Source organism: Catharus ustulatus, chromosome 5 (genome assembly GCF_009819885.2).
Source record: "Catharus ustulatus isolate bCatUst1 chromosome 5, bCatUst1.pri.v2, whole genome shotgun sequence".
In the NCBI taxonomy this organism is placed as follows: domain Eukaryota; kingdom Metazoa; phylum Chordata; class Aves; order Passeriformes; family Turdidae; genus Catharus; species Catharus ustulatus.
Window position 1 is genome coordinate 76806253 of NC_046225.1, and position 27256 is coordinate 76833508.

Here is a 27256-nt window from a genome sequence, read left to right on the forward strand (position 1 = left end):
AGAAGTACCCGGAAGGTATACTGAATTTCAAAAGAAAATCAGTTGGTTTTGGTTAAGAGGTATTTCCATTGTGTACTGAGCATCCAGGACTTCTCCACAGTCACAGCTTTATTAGCAAGGGACATACAAGAGAAGCACTCACCGAAGACTGAAACTTCTGCAGCTCCTTTAGAACAAACTCCACCTTCTTCTGGGTGGTGAGAGAAGCCAGTAAAGCACCGCTGGACCTGCAGGACAATTTGGCATGATCATAGTTCTCCTTGGCGTTGGTGATCTTCAGGCAGGAGTTGCCAACCAAATGCCAGTTTGTTCCGCAGATATTTTCTGGGGGACAAGAGGGGCAAAGAAGGTAAACCCAGAGATGCAGGTGACCATCTGTCACAGTCGGCACAACCTGAGCAGGGGTCGTGATGGTTCGTTTGTGTGCAAAAGACAAACCAGAAGAGACTAAAGTTTTATTCAGCAACAAGCAGCAATGCAGTTTATTAAGTGCCAACAACTCAGTTTTGCAACAGAGGGGAGAGGGAGAGAGATAAAGGAAACGAAGCAAAAGGGAGGGGGGAGAGAGTAAGAGAGAGGATGGTGGGGATTGCTACCAACAGATGGGATGTCGTCCTCGGGTCAGCCCACGACGTCTTCCACTCGTGGGGAGAAAGAAATCTCAAAAAGTCTCATCAGAAAGTAATCACTTTATAGTCTGTTTCCCAGGCGAGTGGCCTCTGGCCAAAAGGTGAGGAGATTTATGGACTATTGCGTTCAGAAGCCAGTGGCTTCACAAATCAGGTGCAGAACACTACAACCAGTACTCTGCTCGACAGCAGCGCACCATGGAAGTAGCAAGCTCAGGCAAGCACACCTGCACACAGTCCCCTGGCAAGCATCCACCCTGGCCAGGCCAGAAAACTCCTGTCCAAAGCGAGAGGTGGGGTCCTGGGGTCTCAAGGGTCTCAGGGTCTCTGATGATGTTCGTGAGGCAGATCAGGGAATCTTCAGACCGACTCTTACACCATCACAACAACCAAGGTAGTGAAAGAACCATGAAAAAACATGAGCCCAGGTGGGCAAGGGGCCGATGGCCCCAGGGCTGTGCCAGCTCTGGGGTGGCAGCAGGGCCAGGGCAGTGCCCTTGTCCCCTGTGCTGGCCCTGCTGGGACACCTCCAGGGCTGGGGCAGCTCTGAGAGCCCTGGAGCGGGTCCAGGGAAGGGAAGAGAGCTGGGAAGGGGCTGGAGAATTCCTGAGGGAGCTGGGAAGGGGCTGGAGAATTCCTGAGGGAGCTGGGAAAGGGCTGGAGAATTCCTGAGGGAGCTGGGAAGGGGCTGGAGAATTCCTGAGGGAGCTGGGAAGGGGCTGGAGAATTCCTGAGGGAGCTGGGAAGGGGCTGGAGAATCCCTGAGGGAGCTGGGAAGGGGCTGGAGAATCCCTGAGGGAGCTGGGAGGGCTCAGCCTGGAGAAAAGGAGGCTCAGGGGGGCCCTGGTGGCTCTGCACAACTCCCTGCCAGGAGGGGACACGGGGGGAATTTGGGATCTGGGAACAGGGAATGAGAGGAAACGCCCTCAAGTTGTGCTAGGAAAGGTTTAGGTAGCATAATAGGAAAATTTCTTCCCTGGAAGTGTTGCCAAGCATCGGAAGGAGCAGGCCAGGTCAGTGGTGGAGTCCCCATCCCTGGAAATGTTCAGAAAATGAGCAGACATGGCCCTTCCTGCTGTGGCTTAGTGCCATGGTGAGGTTGGGACAGAGGGTGAACTTGATGATGATGATCTTGGAGAGATTTTCCAGCCTTAATGATTCTATGAACCCTTCCACTAAGAAATACTTACAGCCCCATCCTAAACCAGTATGACTTAGAGGTGTGCTCAGAAATGTTGCTACATAATAATATTGGAGGAGAAGGAAAACTGTTTAGGGGAGCTGAAGTCCAACATCAGCATTTGGTTATCTATTAGTACATAATCAAAGGACTTATTACAACAGTAAAACTGATGTAGGAGAAAGAGGAAAAAACCACAAAATTTTAATTTGTTGATGTCTTGAAGCCTCTTATTCACCTACAGGTGTGAGGAGACCTTTTGGCAGGAGAGAGTTGTTGTGCTAATCTTGTCCACAGCATGAATTTCCAGGATTAATTCCTGCTTCAACTTGAGCACAATCCTATTACTTAAGAACTCCTTACACTTTATGATTAATTATTTGTCTTACAGAAAAAAACCCTGATGGGCATTTCCAGTGTGAATTCAGACTTAACAGATGGAAAAGCTCCCAAGTGTCAATTTTTCAGAAGAGCTTTTTACACACATGATCAGGTGACCCCCTTTTCTATATCAAATAAAACATACCAAGATCTTTATCTCACTAAAAGATGTTTTTCTCATTTTTATTGATCTTCTTCAAAGTCTCCTCAATTTTAAACTGTTGCAGACTGGCAAACACCAGACCTGGACATGTCCAGACCCACTGGTTCCTAGGGGAAGGCTTTCTATGTCCATTAAAATGTCCTGTCTAACGGGTTTTCTCCCCTTTCTCTATATTTTATTACCTACAAATGGTAATCACTGAAGATCCTGTATTTCTCCCCCAGTCATTGGGATAAAAAAAATTGCTGCAATGGAACTAATAACCAACTCCTGTGAGCTCCACTGGAAACACTCCAATAGGAGAATTTTCCTTAAACACTTCAGGTGTTACTTGCCTCATTTGTCCAGTATGTGACACTGTACTTTTGCACAATTTTAGCTCCTAAATTAAATAGCATGCATTATTAAATCTAATAACTTGCAGAAGCCTATTATCAACAGCTTTTATCAAATGAAAAGGGAGAGATGAAATACAGCCTAATAATTATACGAGTGATCACAATCCTCTTCAGACAACTGGGACTGAAAAATATTCCAGCAGACTTGCTGGATTTACTACAAATTAAGTTTCATACCGAAGCTAGTTTGATTAAACAACACTATATGCTCTGTTGTAACACTAAAAACTACAGATTTAGGAATAAAACAACAAATTTTTTTTTTAAATCCTCAGCAACTTTTGGAGTGGGTGAATTTGAGTTATGCCACCAGTACCTACCTGGCAAAGCAATGCACTCCTGATTCCTAGGTTCCCACTGACAGTTTTGATCCATGGCACAGCTTTTACAGCTTGTCTTTTTGTTACAGTAGTAGGCAGGATTATCCTTAGGACAATTGTCATAGAGAGTAACAGGAACCTAAAATAAATAGCATAGGTGAGGCTTTTCTCAATATCCAAGCCATGTGGGTTTATAACAGCCATGACTACAACACTACATATCATAGTTCAGCTCCCCAAAGCAATTTATATATCCAAAAGCTGTGGAACTGGGCACAGCCTGAACTGGTTATCCAAGATATTCCCCCAAAATGACACCTGACATGTTTTCCATACTAAAGTTTTTTGTCTTTTTTTCTAGGAAAACCCTATTGATATCAAATCTAAAATGTGATTAATGAATAATCATACCATGGTGAAATCTACACCTCTTCCCCTGCCCACAGCTATCCTCCTAAATTCATTGGAAATTTCCATGTAAAAGCTTTGGATCAAATTAAAAAAAAATCCAAGCATGTAGCACTTTTGAGCTAGACATGCACTGGAAATAACAAATCAAGGATCATAACACTAACAGATGAAAACGTGGACATTTGCTAGTCCAAAGGGCAAATTTAAACTAAGGAAGTGTTAAGAGCCATTACCTGTTCCTCTGTGCAGTTGTTGTGTGCTGGGATACACTGGTCAGAACACCAATGACAGCTGTTTGTGTTGGCTGTGCAGCTGTAGCAGTCTGTAATCTGATCACATTTTTCATTGTCTACAACTATTAAAGAAAAAAACCTGCATGACCAAAAACAGGCATTTCCTGACAGAGCTCTAAGAACTTGATTAGTTACAGCAAAAGATACAACCAAACAGCAGTGCCTGTAGATTTTCTGTTAGCAATTAAATCAGGTACTTTCATGTGTTTGAACTGATAGAAAATTGCTTTTATTTACAACAGCAATCATTTTTAGTGCCCAAGGAGCCCTAAAACACACCACCAGAAAATAATGTACCAAGACATAGAAGCACACGAACTGAGACACATTAATGCACAGGGAAGTGATTATTACATAAGGACAGTGGCCATCTCCCACCACAGGCCCATCTTCCTGCAAGAAGATGGCTTTCAAGTGGAGCATTTTCATGTGAAGCCTGAACTTTTCACTCACCTTTCCAATTATTTATTGCCTGTGTTTTGTGAAAATTTATTGTACATTGAGAGCCCAGCAAGGCAATGTCCCCTTACATCAGTTTCTATAAAATAATTAAAGGTTGCACATCTGTTACAGAATCAAGGGTTGTGTAATCAATTCAGAGCAATGAATATATCAGGATAAAGTTGTTTAAAAATATCCTAAGAGGAAATACAGGAATCAGACCTTAAAACATTAATTTATTTTATCAGCCTCTATACGAAGAATCATAGAATCCGAGAATGGTTTAGGTTGGAAAGGACCTTAAATATCATCTGGAACCCACCCCCTCCCCAAAAAAATTAAGTAACTTTTCCTAAAGCAGTGCTCCTGCTGTCTCTCTTGAAGAGTACAGAATAACTGCACCAGATCCAGATGCCCTTCCTTGCCCTGTGGTGCTCTTCAGCACATTCCTGGCTCTCAAAAGAACAATTCTTGGAGCAAACATTTACAGAATGATGGGTCAGGCCCAATTCCTGGCTGGTGATGTTTGTTAGAGATAGAAAAGTAAGTCCAAAAATCAGGGTAGGAAAAAGATCTCATGAACAAGCAGCTTCAGAAGCAGGAGATAGAAACACCTCCACATCTCCATGACCCCTGGTGAGAGGAAGGGCCCCCAGGACAGATGGAAACACAAGCACAGCCCCCCCGCTAAAACCTGACCTTGTAACGGCATACATCTAACATGGCACAGAATTTGGAACCCAATAAGAGCCTGCAAGCCTTCCAGAAAAGGGAACAGGAAGAATGTGACACATACCTGGTTTGGGAGGACAGTCTTCAAAGACCTTTTGCTGCTGCTCCACCGTTGCATTTTCCCAGGGGATGCAGTGAGGAGGGCGGGGAGCCCACACACACCTGACACCAGGACCTGCCCGCAGGCAGGACGTCTCGTTGGTAAAAGCCTCACATCTCTCAGGTGTGAACTTCAGGATGTCACTCAGGAGGAGGCTGTTGAAGCCTCCAAATATGTACATGGTGCTGGACAACATGGAAGTAAAGAGAGAAAAACACTGATGTTTTCATGGACAGAGTACTGCTCCAGGTAAATGGGATTTAAGGTCTGAGGGAAGTGTTTTATTACATGCCAGCATACATAAATCCAAATAAATAGCTCTCGGTTAAGGGAGGCACTAAAGAAAAGGTCAGACAAATTTCACTGTTTCACATAAGCCTGAGAGACTCAACACAGAGTCAAAGCTATTCAAGGTCATCAACTGATCTTCCCCTTCAGCCAAAACTTTGTGGAGACCTGATCAACATGATTATACATAAAATTCTGCAAAATGTGGGATCTTCCTGTAATCTGCAGTGGCAAGACACAGATGAAGGCTAAAAACTGGGGAGATGGTATCATAGCATTAAACAGGAATTCAGAAACTGTGACAAAACAATTTGGTGCTCTCTGCTCCTCTGTAGGAAAACCACACTTTGCATGACTAGTAACAATTTAGAAGAGTCATTGTATCAACTAAAAAACTCCAAACATCTTCCCAAAAAATATTTTGTAGGGGGAGGAGGGGGGGATTTCAAACCTCCTTCAGTATCACAGCTGTGCCAGGCAAAACATTACATTTCAGTAGTTACAAGAAAACGTCACACAAAAATTCTCTATACATCTGTGTCTGTCAATGCACCTTTAAAAATACAGTGAAGAAGGGCCAAGGCAACTGAAAACAGAAGTTTTGGCTAAATAAGTATTTTTATTATGATTTTCATTCTATTTTAGACCTCCTATGAAATGAATTTCTCAAACTTGGATGCACTGATTCACTAACAGCTGCTCATCTGTAAGCAGGGATATCACTACAGTCTGTAAGGCTTAAGGAGCAAAATCTCACCTAAGATTTCACCTAAATACTGGATATCATGTGCCTGGGGAAGAGCAGGATAAGGTGTGTAAAGTGAAACATGGACAAATTTTAAAAAGCATGAGTGAAATTCAGATTTGGAAATAAATGTTGTCAGTGCAGCTAAGAAATAAATGTGAAATGCACAATTATGTATGAAATAAATAAAAAACAGAAATATATATAAAAATAATGAAAAATCCCACAAATTATTGGAAAAACTAAGTGAGCTGAGACAGTTTAGCCAGTTTAGACAGTTTAGTGGAGAAGGGTTGATGGGAACAGGAGACAACTGAAGACATACCAAGAGTGAAGACATGAAAACTTTCAGAGATTCACAGAATTGTTTGGGTGGGAAGGAACCTTAAAACCCTCCTCATTCCAGTCCCTGCCACGGGCAAAGACACCTTCCACTAGACCAGGTTGCTCCAAACCCCATCCAACATGGCCTTGGGCACCTCCAGGGATGGGGCAGCCCAAGCCTCTGTGGACAAGGAGCTCCGTGCCAGCCCTGTGCCCTTACCTGTTGTACAGCACAGCAGAGTGCCCAAACCTGTTCACGTCGTGGTGCAGGGCTGGCCGAGGGAGCACCGACCACCGGTCACAGGCTGCAAGGGAAAAAACAGCTCAGAAATGTTCCTCTGGATAATGAACGAGACAAGTCCCACAGCACAGCTCCTCCAGAACCATCCCAGAGTACCTGCGATGCTCCAGCAAAGTCCTGAGGGGCTGGAGTGGGTCCAGAGAAGTGAACAGAGCTGGGAAAGGGGCTGGAAAATCCCTGAGGGAGCTGGGAAAGGGCTGGAGAATTCCTGAGGGAGCTGGGAAGGGAATGGAGAATTCCTGAGGGAGCTGGGAAGGGGCTGGAGAATCCCTGAGGGAGCTGGGAAGGGGCTGGAGAATCCCTGAGGGAGCTGGGAAGGGGCTGGAGAATTCCTGAGGGAGCTGGGAAGGGGCTGGAGAATCCCTGAGGGAGCTGGGAAGGGGCTGGAGAATTCCTGAGGGAGCTGGGAAGGGGCTGGAGAATCCCTGAGGGAGCTGGGAGGGCTCAGCCTGGAGAAAAGGAGGCTCAGGGGGGCCCTGGTGGCTCTGCACAACTCCCTGCCAGGAGGGGACACCGGGGGGATTTGGGATCTGGGAACAGGGGCAGGACAAGAAGAAGCTGCTTTTCCTCCTTTACTAGCAGGATTTTTCACCATGTAACAAGTTCTGGTTTTATCTGTTTATACATGAATTCATTGTAGTTTTGCTTCAAACCAGCATGGCTGAGAACAGAGGCTTATCTTTTTGTATTTTTTCCATTGCCATTATGTTCCTAGAAGGCAGATATCCATGTTTTTGAAAATATTTTTCACTGATCATAGCTTAAGCATTTGTGGTTGTTTTTCTCTTTTAATACAATGTTAGATTATGCCATCTTTTTCTATTAGCATAAAATTTATAAATTCTGCTCCATTTTTTACTTGGTTTCTCAAGTAATTTTTTTCCTTTGGGTAGCATGGGAGAAAAAAAACCATATTAAGAAACCTCTAACCCACTGAGTAAAGGAACAAAAGGAGGAAAAGTCAGTCCAATTCACAACACTTAAACTTCATAAAGGGAATGGATCACCTTGGAGGCCAATACCCTAGAGGCACTTGGATGCAATTTATGCAATTAAGCCAGAAAAGTCAATCTTCTGTAAAGATCTACACAGCCCTCAAAGACTCCTAAGATTCTTTAATATGAGATAAAACTATTGTGTCATGGACTGGCCTTCTGGAAAAAAAAAATGAAAAAAGCCCACCAACCAAACTAGTCAATGGATAAACTAAAAGGGCAAAGAAAAACAAAGTTTTAAGTTTTTTACTAAGTTCAACTGAAGAATTGTTGGATAAAGTAATAGATGCAGAGCAATTTTGTTCAAGAGTGTTGATAAAGACAGAAGACACAGATTAAGTACTTTGATGAACTGTGATTTTGAATTTTATTTTTGCATGTCATTTGCTCCATTTTCAAAGAATTTAACCCAGCCCAGCCTCAGTCCCAAGCCAAGTATGACAGTTCCAATTTTTAATAGGAGTCTTCAGAAAAACCGGAAAGCAATTTGCAATTTTTTAGCCCTCATGTTGTGTGTTATGTTAGGCCAAGAAACATGTTTTTCTAGATTAATAGAAAGCTAGGAATATTTTTGCTTTCTAAGCTTCTTTCCCATTTTTAACCAGAGATCAAGTATTGGAAAAACAGAGTAATTCTGAGACTACAAAGAATCTTCTTCTTCCTGACTTAACCTAAAACTTACAATGCCATGATTTATTAAATCTACTGTTCAAATAGAACATGTCAGCTACAAAAACATCCAGCCTCTCCCTATGTTTGTCATCAGAATTTTGACAGGGTAAATAGAAGAGTTTTAGTTTTTCTTCTGTGGTGAGAAAAGACCAATTCAAAGGCAGGACCTTTACATAGGTAGCAGGTGGAGGGTTAACTGAGGTATTTTTCCACCCAAAGCTGCTGCAGAGCAGGAAACTTTTTGACAAAGGCCAGAGAGACCAATTTTGGGGATAGGAAGAGCTAATTGGCCATTTCAGTATGCAGAAAATACAGAAAATACTGTGAGACAGCTCTGCCCAAGTGCTCGCCCAACTCAAATGTCAACAATCTAAAAGCTTGTCCTGAGAATCAAAAATAACACATGCACACAGCTGGATTGTTATCCTAAAACCTTCCCAAACCAGGCAGCACCTGGACAAGTTGGATTGAATATGTCCCAGCCTAGTCAAGTAGAGGATAAAGGATAAGTAACATTCAAGAATTTTTATTGCTTACCCCCAACACACATCTGAGTGCAAGCTGTTAGCATTGCCCCACACAGAAAAAAGATTTTATGTCCTCCCAATACTCAGTGCATGGGCTCCAATTACTTAGAAATTTGAGGAGGGAAAACCAGAAAAATTTGATGATGTAAATAAAATTAATACCACCAAAATAAGTTGCAATGGCAAAAGTTAAGGAGAAGACCTGGGTTTGAAGCATTTGTTTCAGACTGGATTTAATTTCACTTCTGTCCAGTCTCCCAACCATGACTGTGATCATTAATCAATCATGATGGCTAATCAACAAGATGTAAAAAATGAGTAAACCAGCCAGACATACTGTAAAAGTAGGGAATAAAGACAATTATTAAGCCTCTCCACTGAAGGCTCTCAGTATCAACTGACCTTGTTTGGTTTTCTGCTGGGTAACTTGTGCTTTGGGAATATCAAGGGATAGAAAACAGGGAGGTTATATGGGCTTATTCCCATGGAGACCAACAGGAACATGACCAGGGTAATTAATTATGCAGAGATCATGCATGAAGAACTATTGAAAAGGTGGTTTTGCTGTGACAAAAATTATAAACCACAACCCTAATGCATTCCTAGTCACATGGGATAAGGAAAATCACGCCAAATGGCTCCTGCAATGAAGAGAACAGAAAAAGTGGTCTTATTTCTCAAAAAAAGCTGCTCTTTTCAGGCTGAGAGTCCCTTTTCTAAGGAATGAGTGGACTCAAGAACACCTCTCACCCATCATGTGAGGTAAAATCAATGCAAGCTTCACATGTCAGTGTATATCTGGTAAGAGCTGGGAATGTTGACTACATCACTCACATCATGTAACATGAACCTGCCTGTTACCTGAAGTGAATCAAAATGAACATCATTATTGGCCTATTTTGTCAAATTAATGTAATTTGTGTTTTATACCTAACAGAGAGTTCAACAGGTCAGGGCAGACAGCAGAACGCAGAAAGAAAAATCTATTACTGTTGCTACCAGTTTAAAAAAAAAAAAAATCAAACTGTTCATGACTGCCACAGAATGACAAAACACTCTGGGCTGGATGGCACCTTAAAACAATCTCATTTGAGCTCTGAGTCATGGGTAGGAACACCTTCCACCAGACCAGGCTGCTCCAAGCCCTATCCAACCTGGTCAAATACCTCATTTTAACTCTTCAATTAAAAAAAAAAAAAAAAAAAAAGTCTAAATAAAGCTAGCTAGGAGCACACAAAGATTCCAGAGGGACCAGAGGGATCTGTCTAGAAATCACAGGAGGTAGAATGGAATAATTGCTGTAACAAAGAGCAAAAGGGCACAAGGACACCAAACCCTGATGACCCAAGTATTTACTTGCATTTTCCTCTCACAAACCAGGGGTGAGGTCTTAGTGGACAATCACTTTGAGATTTCAGATTGAGAGGATTATTTCAGGGAAGCCACATATAGGGCAATTCTGAGAGCAAAAGGTGAATGTCAGAGTAGAGAGTGGTATTTTTCCCCAGTGTGAATTATCTGGGTGTGTATGTATCTTCTTTTATGTAATTTCACCTCTTCTTTCCTTGCTCTTAAACTCATTGTCTCTGGAATCCAAATCCACATATAAATGCTGCCCTCTCCTGGCTACTGAAACTCAGAAAATCCAACCTAATAATTTGGCTTTATTAGTGAAAAAAATAGTTAGAACAAGAGCAGTAAAGGTTGAGTTTCAGCAGGGTCTAGTGCTTGTAACTGTCCTAAATATTTGAATTTTTGATCAATCATAGATTAAAACACACTCAAAATACCAGAATAGATTTATGGCTGAGACAGCAGGACAGGAAACAACACCAAGTTGAGCCAGGGAACATGTAAATTAGGTACTAGGAAATATCTTTTCATGCCAAGGGTTACAAAACACTGGAACAAGATGCCTAGGGTAGTGATGGAGTCACCATCTCTGGAAGTGCTTAAACAAGTGTGGATGTGGCACTTGAGGACATGGTTTAGTGCTGAAAATGGTGGTAGTGATGGGTTGCCAGTTGGATTTGGTGATCTCAAAGGTGTTTTTCCAATCTTAATGATTTTATGATCTTGTAACAATATGCAGTTTAAAACCCAAGTTTTAGTGCCCACAGTTGTGTACAGACTGTACACAGTCTGTTGGAAATCACTGCACCTCATTTGCTTGGAACTCTGCAGCAAGCTAATGAGCCTCTCCCTACTGCACATCCATCCCTGTGCCCAACACCGTTTGGGATAATACACCACACATGAAACAGTCACTCTGGAGACACACTGAGGACAGCTCCCTGCGAACAGCCAAGTATTGGGGGGGTTGTTCTTATTTCTGCAAGAACTTACCAATATCATAGGCCATAAAATCTGAAGAAAAGCACTTGGCTCCGTGGCTCATGGAGGTGTCATTGTGAGTGTTTCCTCCAAACACCAGCATGGTCCCACTCACTATCACAGCTGTGTGCAAGTAGCGGAAAAAGCGGCTGTCTTTCAGAATAGTCCTTCAGAAATAAAAATATATGTATTAATGAGACTGCTGAGTACCTGGCAAAGGCAAAACACTCCATAAATCCAAGCTGAAGAACATTTTGAGGGTGCAGGGAAGAGGGTGATAATATCTAACTACTTTTCCTAATGAGGTGCTTATCAATTACATTCCACACTGTTCAATTCCACCTGCAGTTCCATTCTCATCTTTCCATTTGCTTTGCCAATTTGTAGGAGAAGTATCTATGAGAGCCTCTTTCTAAAGCTACAGATCTTCAAATCATCAAATCCTTCCCTAGGGATTCTCAAGTTTTCACACTAACCTGTGTTCTGAATATAGTCAACCTACGAAGATAGCAATATTTTGTAGTAACTCTGCTTTTATAGCAACCCAAAGAATTCTTTCACACTGGGCAGCATCTGTTGTTCACAACTAAAAATCCTATTTTAAAGAAATCTATAGAGCTCCTGAAAATGGAGCCCTGCAGGTTAATAGCTGCACAACATGCTGGCTCATCAGTGACAAAATCATGGGAAGTAGTAATCAAACTCACCACTGATCTCAACTTTAACCAGTAGGATTGATGGCACTGAACACAGAGGGTCATCTTCTAGAGGATTTTCCTACTTTTCTGAGAGGATTTATGTTGAAGGAGGAGATTCTGCCCCTCTGCCCCCATGCTCAGGTGAGACCCCACCTGCAGAGCTGCCCCAGCCCTGGATCCCAAATTCAGGAGGACGTGGAGCTGCTGCAGAGAGCCCAGAGGAGGCCCTGGAGTCAGGCTGGGAGAGCTGGGAATGCTCCCCTGGAGAAGGGAAAATGCCAGGGAATGCTCAGAGTCCCTGCAGGGGCTCCAGGAGAGCTGGAGAGGGACTGGGCACAAGGGCTGGAGGGACAGGACACAGGGAATGGCTTCACTGGGAAAGGGGAGATTGGGCTGGGATCTGGGCAAGGAATTCCTGCCTGGGAGGGTGGGGAGGGGCTGGGCTGGAATTCCCAGATTTGCTGAGGCTGCCCCTGGATCCCTGGAGTGTCCAAGGCCAGGCTGGAGATTGGGGCTGGGAGCAGCCTGGAATAGCAGAAGGTGCCCCTGGCCACGGCACAGTGTGGAATGAATTGAATTTTAAGGTCCCTTTCAGTAAGGTACATCAAGTTGAGTGTGTTGTTAACATGCCTGGGGTACACAATTTGTTCCTAGAGGAGCACAAGAAGAGGGTCCATGGGAAGCCTGTGAGCTTTAACAAGGAAGAGAGGGCCTAAATTTCTGAAGAATAAGGCCAAGAGTCAATGACACCAACAAAAAAAAAAAAGCAGCGAGAGATGAACAGACATTCCTACATTCTCCACTTGTTCAACAGGGCTTGCCAAACTGACAAAATAAATGTGACAAAAGAAAATTGGTGCTGCAGGATTTTGGAAGAACGTTGTCACATTTGTTAAGTTTCTGCCTACTCAGCCAGATTTGTCCACTCCATGGCTGAAGTGGAAGATCAAGCTGATCCAGAGAGGAAGGGTGCTGCAGTTGTCAAGATAGGCACAACTGGCACCATCACCAGTCCTTTTTTAAAAACTTTTTGTGTTTTCACTCAGTGGACTTCTCTCAGGCAACTCTGACTCCTTCTCTCTTCAAGTTTCCTTCTTCCTTCTGCATGACTGGCTAACCCCAAGCTGTCCCTTACCTGACTGCCTTACCCTGTCTGCCCCTCACACAGCATCTCCCCACCCTGTCTGCCCCTCACACAGCATCTCCCCACCCTGTCTGCCCCTCACACAGCATCTCCCCACCCTGTCTGTCCCTCACACAGCACCTCCCCACCCTGTCTGGCCCTTGCAGGACCACCTGTCCCTTCCTCCACTCCATCCCAAACTGCACCAGGCTCCGGGTCTCAAGCTCCAACTCCCTCTAGGCCAGCCAGCCCACTCCTTTATAACCCCACCCTCACTGGGCAGGCAAGGCTGTCTGCTCTCCTCAGCAATCAGTACAGCTGTAATTCACTAAGGAAAATTGCATTCTGCACTATCCTCACAAACCAACCTCCCACAGAAGTGTGGTTGTTTCTTTGTGTACAACTGAGTGGGAAGGAGGGGGGTTGGAAATTAGTCACTCATTACCCTCCTCATCAGTACCAACTCACAAACAGATGTTGCAGAAACACAAGCTATTTTAACACCCAGGAAGAGATGTAGTGAGTCAAATTTACGTGTGTTAATCCAAAAGACAGTCTCCTTTTTGTCAGGAGCCTTTAGAATCAACACTAAAAAAACCACAGAATTAAGGAAAATGTATTTCACCTCTGTTGCTTCAGGTTGTGAAGTGTGGCTACAGCTTTTTAATAAAACTCACCTTTAGGCAGATACAAATCACAGATTTCAGCTTAAGAAATGAACATTCCAAGCAGTTACAGGGCCAGAAGAAAATAGAATTATAATAGAAATTCTTTTACAGTCTTAAGTGCAGAATGGAATATCACTCACACAACTGCAGTAACTGCACTCATATGCACAGGCTGTATGGCTAGCAAGAAAAAAACCATCAAATATTTTTCTTTTCAGCTTGAATCAAACAATAGATTAAAATTGATTTCTTGGCTTGTTCACAGCCTTGATTATATTGATTATATCATTCTGTATTCATAAGGGAACATTAAAAACAAGAGATCCAAGAGGACAGCATCTATCCTGAATTTACTGTACCCTTATCAAATACCCATCCTCTTGTTCACTAAAAACAAAACTGACAGGGTAGTAAACGGGAAAAAGACAGAAGAAGCAGCACTTACCACATACGGGAATCAACTTCATACTTGTACAGATCATCTGCCAGCCTATACTTGTTGGCACTGAACGCTTTGTAACCCCCGTGGATATAGATTGATCTTGTGTTTGGATCATAAACACTGCTGTGACCATATCCTCCTTGCACCAAAGCTCCACTTGTCTGTAAGATGCTCCAGGTATTTGTCACTGAAAAATGAGTAAGAAAACATGGTTAACTTCTGTCCATGAATAACTCATCAACAACATGGTGAAATAAATTGGGATTCCCCTGACTCAGATATAGACACTGTCTCTATCACTCCTAACACAAAAATATTCTCCTTCAAGAAGCCTGTTGTCAAGAAGCATTGCCAGGTATTTTTAATTAGAGCAGAAATAGATCTCCCACAGTCATTTATTACGTTTTGCAGACAAGCTAAGTACATGAGAAATTAAAAGTAGACAAATAATAGATTGCATTTCAATGACATGGAAATGCCAGCACTGTGACTTGATTCAGAATGGGACTCAAGAGCACTTTTATTTTATATATATATATAAATTTATATATAAAGCCAGACAGTACTGAAACCAAGCCTGACTGTGAAGTTAAAAACTAATATGTGATTCATGATCCTATATCTCACTCACTAAAATAATACTGGTCTGAAGTACTTTAGACATATTATAACAGCAACTGAAATAAAAATAACACGATTACACCCCAAATCTCTGTAGTAAGTTCTGAATGAAACCCTATACAAGCTTCCCAACTCCAGGCCAGAGCACGCACACAAAAGGCAAAGGAATTGAACAGTCTGCTGGATCACACATGGCAGAAACAAATCACTGCCCCACATGCCCAGGTTCTCTCTGGATTTCTCCTAGAGAAAGAAATCTCGCTCACATGGACCCCAGAGAAGCAGGCTCCAGGAGATCCTCTGGATCACCATGACTGGAGGACAAAGATAACAGGTCCAAAGTGCAGACAGGGCCACTATTCCTGAGAATAAGCAGCACATTCCTGTTGTGAACTTCCTGTGCTTAACTACGATCTCTACACGGTCTGTGGAGCCAGGAGCGTGCCTCCCTTTCTGAGTTAGGTAGAAGTTCAGTTTACCTGGAAAACTTCCCATGCTTCTCCACTGGTGATACTAGAAATCTCTGGATCTCAAAATCAGAGCCTGGACTATTCCAGGATAGGGGGTCAGATGCTATCAGGGATATGGGAATCCAGAAATTCAGTACCTGTTTCCTACAGCATCTGCTGCTGGGGATGTGGGTGTCAGGTTAAGCAGATAATCGGTCTGAATTGTTACAGGCATTATTATAATTGCAGAATTCAAAAATAATTTCAGAAGTGCTTGTTTTGTAAGAGGGGAAGAGGAAATTAAATCTAAATAGTCCCACAGTTGCCCTGCTTTACCTCTCAGTTACAGTTTTATGTATTTGGGACCTAACACTGTGTATAAAGCTGCAGGCACGAGGCTGCCTGCTGATTAGGTTATACAAATATGTTAGGTTCAACTTTTTGTAAATACAAACAGGAGGAGGAGAACACATTTGCCCGTGTTTTGCTATCTGAACATGAGCGATTTAAGTAACTTTCAAACCAACTCTTTCACTTGAAGTGACTGGCAGGAGGGCAGTCTCCCTCACTCACCCAGGTTGTACTCCTGCACGTTGCTGATGTAGCCGTAGAGGGGGCAGTGCCCGAAGAGCACGAGCATGACGGTGCTGTTGTCCCGCAGGGTGACGATGTGCGCCGAGTGCCCCACCACGGCGTACTGCTCCTTGGCCTTGGGAGTCACGGCGGCCCAGCTCTGCCTGGGGATGTGGAACACCCACAGCTGGCTGCTCACGTTCCCCGTCGCATCTATCTTGCCACCATACATGTAGATGTTGTCCTGAAAGGAGCCAGATAAAATAAGGCCAAGGAGCTCAGCATTTAGGAAACAGCTGTTTGGTAAGGAATTAAGCTTCTGGTCCGAAGTTACTTAGTAAAGTCCCCTGGAGAGGGGCTGTGGACAAGGGCCTGAAGGGACAGACACAGGGAATGGATTCCTACTGCAAGAGGGCAGGGATGGATGGGATATTGGGAAGAAATTCTTCCCTGAAAGGGTGGGCAGGCCCTGGCCCAGGGTCCCCAGGGCAGCTGTGGCTGCCCCATCCCTGCAAGTGTCCAAGGCCAGGCTGGATGGAGCTTGGAGCACCTGGGACAGTGGAAGGTCTCTGCCTACAGCAGGGGATTGGGACTAGATGATCTTTAAGGTCCCTTCCAAACCAAACCATTTTGTGATTCCATAATGAATGTCCATGCTTTGAGGTTCTTCAAGTGCTCTGTTCGTGAACAACAGTGTGCGGAATTTTTTGAGTATTTATGATTAAGTTTTGCACAGGCCTACACTGTTTGAGCTAAATAGCATCCCAAAAGCCAAAGGTCAATAAAGGATTAGTTAATTTCCTGTCCAAAGACTTTGCCATCCTGCTTTCACATAGCCTGCACTCACAGCAAGGCACGCAAGTGAGAAAGGAGGTAAACACAGTCAAATCCACTTGCTGTGTCAGATGCTGAAAGGTCAGATTCACAAGTTTACTTGCAGAGCAAGTAAAAAAACCCTTAAACCCCCAGACCTGCTTTGGAGTCTTGGACAGCAGAGCTCATAAAAATATTCACATAATCTACATAAAAGGTAGCTGTGGGGAATCAGCTGGACTCCAGCAAACTCAGCCTCCAGCATGTCTTGTCAGCACAGACAGCAAGAGGGAAATAACGGACTCACTGACCTCAGCCATCCTCAAAATCTCTGGAAAAAGGGCAAAGAAGGATCACACAGGCAGAGACACTGCAGACTTCCTAGGACACCCACCCAAGGATTCTCTGAGCACAGGTGTACAGCCTGGACTAAGCATGGACAAGCCTCTGAATGAGGAATGCTACTCTCAAAGCAAGACTGGTCTGGGATAAGGAGTGGGAAGCAGGGGGGAAGAGGAAACCAGCTGGGAAGCGAACACTGAACTCACCTGGTGCAATGCCAGCGAATGACCATATCTCATCTCTACGGCGTTCACAGAGTTGTTCAGTGGAAGCCACTCTTCAGAAATAAGATCATACCTGAATAATAAAAACGGAATTATTTTCCAAGGAATAGGCATTAAAGTTGAGAATATGACTGCTTGTCTTTTCTAAGATTTGGGGAAAATTACTTACCAAGATCATATGTTTGATATAATTATTCACTGAAATAATAAATCCTGTCATGATTTCAGCATGCACAAAGCTCACACAAACTACTTATGAGCTTAAAAAATCCAGTTGAGCCTGCTCTCTTACTCAACATCCACATATTGATTTCCTTTGCCCTGTTTTCTTTTCCATATAAACCCAAGAGCTAATGCATTGCCTGTCAAGCTGTGACAACCTATACCACCTCTCCCTCAAAAAAGTAGGAAAACTTACACTAAACTGAGGTAATTTCCAGCTACTTGATTAAAAAACTCTGTCAGTGCTTAAAAGCACATTTTAATTACATCATTCATGCTTAAAATAACATAAACCCTCTGCCCTGAAAATGGCTTGTGGTTTCTTATTCAAAATAAGGCACTGTATTTGCCAGGCTTAGGGTCTTGTGAGATAAAATCACCTCTGAGAGAAAGCATTCAACAAAGCCACAGGGTATCCTATTAAAAAACGAGGTGTGACTCTGGAGGAGTAAATTGTGGGTGCAACTAGCAATTGGTCTACATTTAAATGAGTGTTTTCAGCTCCTCTTCCCTTATAAGAACTATTACCTCAGAATGTGAGTGCAGAATACACAACTCTCACTTAGGTCTATCAAAGTGAGGTAAAAAATCCAGCTTTTGCCTAGATCTGCCCTAATGCAACACAAAAGCTGGGGTTTTTTAAACAAAGTATTTCCATGAAGTACACAATTATTACTTGGTATTTCAGTTACTGTTGAATCTCCTCAAACAATTGAATAAATGTCCTCATCTTAATGCCAATCCCTGTTTGGTATCCTACCCACTGGGGATAATGATCCAGAGTAATCAGTATGTGTTAATTAAGGAGCCAAAAACTCAAGTCACACAGAAACAACACAGGGAAGGGCTAAAGACACTGAAACAAAACTACCCTCTTTGAATATGAGGTTAGATATAATTTAGGAACTGGCCCAGAAATATACAGAGAATAGTTAAATTCTGTCAGACACAGATGAATCAAAAACTCACTGAACATCAGGAACCTTATGCTTTTCTTTTCCAAAATTAGCACCCCATGTCAAACGTGAGCCTGATTTTTTATTACAGTTGTTTTCCCTTGGAGATGAAGCACAGACCAAAGCAAAGCACGCCAGGTGCCGTTTCCTAAAAATAACTCTCAAATCTAAGCTCCTCTCTTTAGTTTTTATTATCAGGGTTTATACTCACGCTAAAACCTTCTGAGAGTCAGAATGATTGAAGACATAGCCTCCAACAATCCACATTTTATTGTCATGGATGACGGTTTTGTGAGACGCTCTAGGAAGTTTTGGAAGAGTGTATTCCTCCCGGGTCCAAAACGACTGGTTTGCAGGAAGAGGAATTGAACAGCCAGGACCTGGGAAAAGAAGGTTTAAAATTTTTTTTTTTAAAAGCTGTATTTCAGCTGGAGGTCAATGTCCTGCTAGCGCTGTAGTTGATTGCATTCAATAACAGAGTAATTCTTACATGTCAGTAGGTTTTTGCAAAGGAAAAATGTATGTTCAGGCCAAATCACTGCCAAGTTGGACATGAATGATCAGCTCAGCTGGACACGAGAACAAAGCATTTTACATCTTCACACAGGTCAACTATGGCAACCAGGCTCAAATCTGCTTGACAGGACTGGGGTTTGAAGGGATGCCTGCACACCACAGGCTGGTTCCACTTTGGATGGCAACAAAGTTGTTTTTAGAAGCAACCGAAAAAAGCACACGAGGACAGACTGGGATGGGTTGGAACGATCACCTTCCACCGCCCTGCCATGGGCAGGGAAACCTTCCAGGATCCCAGTTTGATCCATTTCCAGGGATGGGGCAGCCACAGCTTCTCTGGGCACCCTGTGTCAGGGTGTCAACAGTCTCACTGTAAAAAACTACTTCTTTAATCTAAAACAACCCAGTTTCAATTTAAAGTTATTCCCCTTTGTCCAGGCACTCCAGGCCCTTGTCCAAAGTTCTTCTTCAGCTCTCATGGAGGCCCTTCAGGCACTGGAAGTGGCTCTGAGGTCTCCCTGGAGCCTCTTCTTCTCCACGTGAACATCCCCAGCTCTCCCAAACTGTCTCCAGAGCTGAGAGGTTCCAGCCCTTGCAGCTCCTCTGTGGCCTCCTCTCCAGCATATCCATCCTTCCAAATGAAGTTTGGTCTTATAAATTTAAAAAGCAGATACTGTGATCCTAGTCAAAATGCTAATACTTGTCATGCAGAACATTCCCATGTACTCCCAAATAAAGTGCCAGTTCCATACACAGAAAATCCATCCCAAAAGTTCTGTATATCCACCAGGAGACCCACCTTGCCATCCTGCAGAGCACGAACACGCTTTAGAGCCATTGAGGTTGCACTGGCCTCTCTCAGGCGCCCCACAGTTCTCCGGGCAGTAGGGAATGTCACAAGCCTCTCCCTTCCAGCGCTCGGCACACTCACACTGCAGGGCCATGGTGCTGCTGTTGAGCCTGCACTCCCCTTGGCCAGAGCAGTTATTGGGACACATATTGAAACTGGGGACAGAGCACAAAGCAGCTCATCAGGAAGGAAGCAGATTCCCTTCAATTATTAACAAAGGCAAGAGTGATGCTGAACAAAATTAATACAAATCATTACAAATCATTACAAATCAAGAGACAGTCATGTGCTACCTGGTGTGATGAACCTGTAGAGATTTGTAGTCTATTCCTACAAAATGCTTCATTTCACAAGTTAAATTCTCAGCTCCTCTGAGAAAATTATCAATATGATTTTTAGCTCTTTGTAAGGCAAAAGACTTGCCTTAAAACACTTAACAGTAAGTGAGGACTTTACTCAAGAGTATAAGGCTGCTGTGGTGTCTGTGCAATTTATACTTAAACTGCTCACAATTAGGTGCTATTCTGGGATCTGCTTACCAAGAGAACAACTGGAGACGAAACCCAAGCTGAAGATGTGCTTGGTTTGAATAATTTCTGATTTTATAATATCTGCAATGTAGCTGAGGCAAAACCAGATACATCCTTGGTAAAGGTCCAAATTTTGAGATTATATTAATTTCCAGACTCCAGTCTTTGCTGGTGTATCAATCAGAATAATTCACAGATGGAAATTACTACCCATTATTCTCACTATCACTGGCTCCAAGACATAATTTTACACGTGTTTGTTGAGCACCTAGACCCAGTAGTAACTATGAAGACTATGAAGACTGTTATGTACCACTTAATCTACTTACTGCAAAAGTGTTATGAGGAAACCTAAGAACCAGAACACAAAACAGCACTTGAAATTGTTTGGAATTATGAAGAAAGTGAAGAATTAAAAGAATATTGTTCTTGAAGAGAGTATTTCACTGCAATGGTGCAAATCCAACAGCTGGCAGTAGATGGAGTCCTGCTTTATGCAATCAGCCAGACTTGGAAAACGCTGCCTCTTCAGCTCCTCTGGTTGCAAAGTAAATTTGCAAAGACTCCTCATCTTCTTCTGGAGCTTTCAAGGGGTGCTGGATCCCCTGTTTTTAAAGAATTCACTATTATGTGGATTATTAAGCACATATTTATTTTCTTATCATGGATGAAAGCACTGAGACTTGATACTCAAAAACTAAGCTCCTCATTTTAAGAGAAATTCAATTTTTGCAAGAAGTTAGTTGTGCCTGAAGTTTTTCCAGCTTTTTTTCCTGAAAGAGGTGAGACCTTCTGCTGGTTACTGCCAAATTAAATCTCCCAGTGTGGCATGAAACATAACGTGCATCTGTAGGAGCAAAAAAATTCAAAGCTCACAAACCCTGCAGAAGCAAAACCTTCCATTTCTGTGAGTATGTCCACACATTTACCTCAAGACAAAACCTTTTTAAAAGCAGTTGATGAATTAGGGAGCACACAGAATTACTTTGAAAAAGCTCATCGACAAGGACTAAATATATGCCAGTGAACAGAAAGCACCCATCTGTTTAGAATATGAATGAAAGAATATAAAACCAATCCAGAATAAAAAGAAGTCAGATTAAGGGATTCAATCCAGGGATTGAATAAAAAAGCATATCCTAAGGATGAGGATCCTCAAGAGCAGCTACAGCCCAGTGTCTCAAGTGAAATGTGTGGCTGATGGAAAAGTGTGTTTGTGCAGAAGTATCCCTGCAGAACACTCAAGAGCACAGACGGGCACAAAACATATCAATTCTTGTTGATTGGATATAATCAAACTCAGCAAACATTTGTCCACGCTTACAACTGACAAGTTGTAACATCGAGCACATGCCACCTATTAGCTGTTGAAAGGGTACAATAAAGACAAAAATCTAATTTCAGGTGTCTGCTCATAATTACACACTTCAATGGCAATTGCTTATTTCAAGACAAAAGTGAGAAAAGGAGAAAACTCCTTTTGCTCAACCTGCAGCATCACTGTGGAGTGGTGCCACTTACTTATAGGTGATGTTAAACCCGGTGAGATTATAGGCAGCATCACTGAAGAAATGTAGAAGAGCATATCCAGAAGTAGCTACAACTTCGGGTACTGTTTCATTGCTGTCTTTCTCAGGAACAATGAGACCACTGGAAAAGTAAAAGAACAATATTAGAAGTGAAATAAAAGGGAGCAAAGCAACAAGAGTAAATGCACCAGTACTTTCAATAAAATAATTTAACTTCAATAAAACAATTTAAACTCGAGGTATTTTCATTATTTGAAGTATAATGAACTTGTGGAATCATAAACAAATGTATATTGAAAGTATTTAACGAGAGAAAACCTGAAGTTCTCTAGAATGTTAGTTATCCCTATAAAAAACCTTTCCCTCCCTTGTTACTCAGCAATGAATTAAGCAGGTCCCATTCATAAAACAAGGTAGTATGTTTGGAAACAGAAATTAACGTGTCCCAAAAGAATAAAAACGAAGTCAAACTAAAGGTCTGCTGAGCCCAGGTCTTGTCCTGACTGTGAGCTACAAAAATGATTGGGAAAGGCTTTGACATATCAAGCAAGTACGGGGCATTTTGGTGATGTGTAATCCACCTTCCAGACATCCAGCTCAGATGCTTAGACCTGGAGAAGGCACCCAAGTCAGCACAGCTAAATAAATCGTTCATCCATGCTTCTATCCAATTCCTTTCTTAATCATTTATATCCTTTTCACCTGAAAAAATCTGCAGCAGTGAGGTTAACAATTTAACTCTACAACAGCAGAGAAAGAATTATTCTACTCATTTTTGACTTGCTGCTTCTTGGGCTCCTTTTCTATGAGAAATACAAACAGTGAGCCATAGGATCACAGACTGGTTTGCATTAGAAGCTTAAATCAGAGACTTCAAGCTCATCTCATTCCACTCCCTGCCAGGGGCACCTCCCACTGTCCCAGGTGCTCCAGCCCCAATGTCCAACCTGGCCTTGGACACTGCCATGGATCCAGGGGCAGCCACAGCAAATCTGGGAATCCCAGCCCAGCCCCTCCCCACCCTCCCAGGCAGGAATTCCTTCCCCAGATCCCAGCCCAATCTCCCCTTTCCCAGTGAAGCCATTCCCTGTGTCCTGTCCCTCCAGCCCTTGTCCCCAGTCCCTCTCCAGCTCTCCTGGAGCCCCTGCAGGGACTCTGAGCATTCCCTGGCATTTTCCCTTCTCCAGGAGAACATTCCCAGCCTGGCTCCAGAGCAGAGGGGCTCCAGCCCTGCAGCAGCTCCACGTCCTCCTGAATTTGGGATCCAGGGCTGGGGCAGCTCTGCAGGTGGGGTGTCACCTGAGCACGGGGGTACAGGGACACAATTCCCACCTTTCCTGCTGCCCATGCTGGGATTAGCCCAGGGCATGGGGGGTGTCCAGCTCACAAGGACAGGGCATGTCCAGTCTCTTACCTACCAACATCACGAAGTCCTTCTCCCCAGGGCTGCTCTCCATCCCTCCATCCCCTAGTCTGTTCTCGTACTCAGGACTGCTCCAATCTGATGCAGGACCTTGCACTTGATCTTGTTGAATCCCATGAGGTTCCTACAGTGCCACTCCTTGGGCCTGTCCAGGTCCCTCTGGATGCCATCTCATCCTTCAAGCTTATGAACTGTACCACATCTTTCCATCATCCCTTCTTTTATAAGCCCCACCTGACTCATCACATCCACATTTGTTGTCTTTTCTATCATAGACGCCTGTCACACTCTCAAGTTACACCTCATTCTTTGCTTCAGACTGTTGCATGCCTTTGGCTGTTTCTCTCACCCTTCCAGGCTCTCTGAGATCCAGCATTTTAGTTTTCCAGGACTGGCAGAGAGAAGCAAATATGGTGGGCAAGACTCTCTACAATATTCCAGACACACTACAGATTTATATAATGGTTTGTCAAAATAATTGGAGTAAACTGACAAACTAAAATGAGCTTTGAAAAAAGTAATTACTACCTATTTCCCTATTGCCCTGAACACCTTGCATCTGAGAAGGAATGTTTATTCTTCATTTAACAGAAGCGTGACAAAAACAAAAAGTTGATTCCTTCTTCATACAAAAGGCATCAAAGTGGGTATAAATTCAAAGTCTATTGAATTTATGTTTTTAAAAGCCTTTATCCATGTACAACACATTGTCTACCACCCCATGTTCACAGTCAGTTGCTATTTTCCTGTACAGATCCATCTTTCCGCAGCCTCACTCCCATTTTCAAAGGCAGACTCAAAGCTTTGTGACAAGCAGAGACTCAAGTGACAGGGCAGAGAGTGTGGGGCAGGGAGCCAGAGGCAGCTCCAGCCGCTCTCCTGGGAAAGCAGCCCAGGCTCGTCCATGCCCTGCAACTCCCGAGTATCCAAGGCCACCATCAACTAAAAACCAATGATGAGAAGAATTTCCCTGCTGAGAAGAACTTACTTTTCCTCTTTTCACATCTATTTTGAATAGAAAGCAAATGCAGTTGAAGACAGTTTCCTAGGACAGAACAAACGAGTTTATCCACTCAAGAAAATTATTCCCAGCTATCCACAGCATCCATTAATACCACCTGGAAAGCACATTTTTGTGACCTGATTTTTACTGTCCCCACGGTACAATACAATGGTGTTCTCCAAGAACAGAAGAGACACCCAGATCCTTTTTGCTACAGATTTTGAGGTATTTGCACCAAAAATAGCAGACGAATGAGTTATCTACAGTGGGATCACTGCAAACTGCACAACAGCCCTTCCTGCATTTCAATTCCTAGAGTGGACAAAAAGATAGCCTTCATTTTACCAACACACCATAAAAATCACTGAAACCTGATCCTATGTTTTGGCTAAACAATTCCAGCACATCTGCTGATATACATCTCAAGAAATATTTCCTTACAAGAAAGCCAAATTTCCCACTGCTGCTCACTTGCTTATCAAGGAGATGGGATTAAACAGCAAAATGAATTCCCTTTTCATCTCTCTGGAAGAGGTGCTTTGTTTCATTGTCAACATTTGAGACTTCTGAAGTTTATCTCTCCCAAAAGACCATCTCCCACAAAACCAAAGAACAAAAAGCCTAACAAAATTCTTGTTTGGTTCAAAATATTCCTTTGTAATGGACACTGTAGGACAGTCCATCTCCACCACAGGAAAACAAACATTTGAAAATAATTTGGGTAAGGCAAACTGCAGCTCAGGGACAAGAAAAATATTGCTTTGTTCTCAGCACTTATAACTGGTATTACAGGGCAAAATAAGAGGAAGGCAAGACAAAAAAATCCTCTCAATAAACTTTCCTAATAAAAGGACTATAACTAGACAATTCTTTGTTTTCTGATAGAAATCTCAAATTTGGGATTTGTTTGACAAGAACACAGGTACCTCCATAACAATTCCTGCATCCCACTTATTCCCTTATTTCCATCTTTTCCTGGTGATTCATGCGTAAATAGGTAAAGAGGGTGCTATCCCACCTAGACAAATTTAAAACAGTCTAAGGAAACTGAATCATAGAATTGTCTGGGTTGGAAGGCACCTGAAAGGTCATCCAGCCAAAGCCCCCTGCCATGGGCAGAAGCACCTTCCACCAAGTCCCATCCAACCTGGCCTTGAACATTTCCATGAATGGGTCATTTTAATTTCTTTCTGAGAAAGCCATGAAGAGAACACAACACAGTGGGAATGATCAGATCCCTGAAAGGTTCAACCTCAAAAACAGTGAATAAATCAGCCTGGTCCCAGCATCATATGGAATAAACAGAAGCACAAACAGAATTTACATCTGCCATGCCATCCAATGTGCAGAATCAAAATGATAAAGGAACATGCAAAACTTCCTCTAAACAATGATCCAGAATCTCTGAGCAACTCGCATGTCTCACAACATGCTGCTTTTATTTCCTTTCATAAGGTTTCAAAACATTTTGCAACCATCTCTACTCCAAAGTAAATAAACACTCCTCCTCAGCTCAGCTGCCCAGTAACACCCAGGGAAAGGCAAACCTCTGCTTTGGACTGAAATAACATCTATTTTGTGTAAGCTGGACTGAAGTCAGTGGCAGAAAGTAAAACAGTACCAGAGAATCAATGAAACATAGCACAGCCTGAGTTGAAAGAAGCTTTAAAGATCATCTCATTCCAGCCCTGCCACGGCAGGGGACACTTTCCACTGTCCCAGGCTGCTCCCAGTCCCAATGTCCAGCCTGGCCTTGGACACTGCCAGGGACCCAGGGGCAGCCCCAGCAAATCTGGGAATTCCAGCCCAGCCCCTCCCCACCCTCCCAGCCAGGAATTCTTTGCCCACATCCCAGCCCAATCTCCCCTTTCCCAGTGAAGCCATTCCCTGTGTCCTGTCCCTCCAGCCCTTGTCCCCAGTCCCTCTCCAGCTCTCCTGGAGCCCCTCTAGGCCGGGCCAAGGGCTCTGAGCTCTCCCTGGAGCCTTCCCTTCTCCAGGGGAACATTCCCAGCCCCTCCAGAGCAGAGGGGCTCCAGCCCTTGGAGCACCTCTGTGGCCTCCTCTGCACTTGCTCTGGCAGCTCCACGTCCTCCTGCTGCTGGAAGCCCCTGAGCTGGATACACATTCCCATGACAGCAAGGTCAGTTACAATTTCTGGTAAAGAATTGAGGGATTAGAAGGAAAAAATAGAGGAGATTCATATAATCTACATACGAGGAGAGGTAGAAGGAGTGAGGTTTCTTTAACTTCAAGGAGATACAGCTGAAGAAGAATTTTTTACCTCAGCTACCTCAGGAGAGATTAGAGAGATGGGAATACCAGAGGTTCACAAGAAGAGGACAGGAGGTAACACACACAGGTTGCAGCAAAAGATTGTGGCTAGACATTAGTATTAGATTCAGTTTTTATCACTTTTTATCATTATTTTAACACCAGTCTCTGGACCACTGACTCAGAGGATCAACAAGATCTCTATCCTAAAGATAAATTCACACCTTAACTGGACAAAGTCTTGAGCAAAGGGCTCTGATGGTGGCCCTGCTTTGAGAGAGGGATCAGACCCTTCCAACCCAACTGACCCCTACGCTCAAATTTGGGTGCTCAGGTGCCCTGCTGACCAGCAAGGAAGGAAAGGATGGTGAGCTGATGCTGTTGCCAGAGGGAACACAGGCTCACATGACCATCCATTGGCACCTGGCAGCAACCACCAGGAGCTTTGGGCCATTGCCAAAAGTCTAGCAGAAGAACAACTGGGTTTGATGAGGAAAACACCCTCTGCCAACCAGAGCAAAATGAAAAAAAGGGTACAAAACCAGCTCTGGTAAATGTTTAATGTGGAGTAAAGTTAACAAAACCAACTAAGTTCACAGGGGCTGAGTAGAGTTTATGTAATTCAGATTTCTTCATCAGGGCTGACAAACATGCTGCAGTTGTTTTCCATGTTCTTTTACTGCATTTTTGAAGCAGCACATTTACATAGTCTCACTGTACCTGTGGTCACAAATATAAACCAGCAAACATATTTTTAACACTGTTTAAT

The 27256-nt window shown here is 43.3% G+C and overlaps 1 protein-coding gene across 1 annotated transcript in view; it reads right to left on the bottom strand.

Moving 5' to 3' along the window:
* ATRN (attractin) overlaps positions 1-27256 on the bottom strand; it is a 151015-nt gene that overhangs the window by 82636 nt on the left and 41123 nt on the right. Inside the window, exons 4-15 of the mRNA XM_033060031.1 lie at positions 21783-21911; positions 19681-19886; positions 18577-18745; positions 17170-17260; positions 15809-16052; positions 14169-14352; positions 11247-11401; positions 6626-6710; positions 5013-5233; positions 3716-3837; positions 3072-3210; positions 143-324 (exon numbers count right to left, since the gene is read on the bottom strand). Of these exons, the coding sequence (XP_032915922.1) occupies positions 143-324; positions 3072-3210; positions 3716-3837; positions 5013-5233; positions 6626-6710; positions 11247-11401; positions 14169-14352; positions 15809-16052; positions 17170-17260; positions 18577-18745; positions 19681-19886; positions 21783-21911 (1927 nt within the window). The remainder of the gene's footprint in view (positions 1-142; positions 325-3071; positions 3211-3715; positions 3838-5012; positions 5234-6625; positions 6711-11246; positions 11402-14168; positions 14353-15808; positions 16053-17169; positions 17261-18576; positions 18746-19680; positions 19887-21782; positions 21912-27256) is intronic.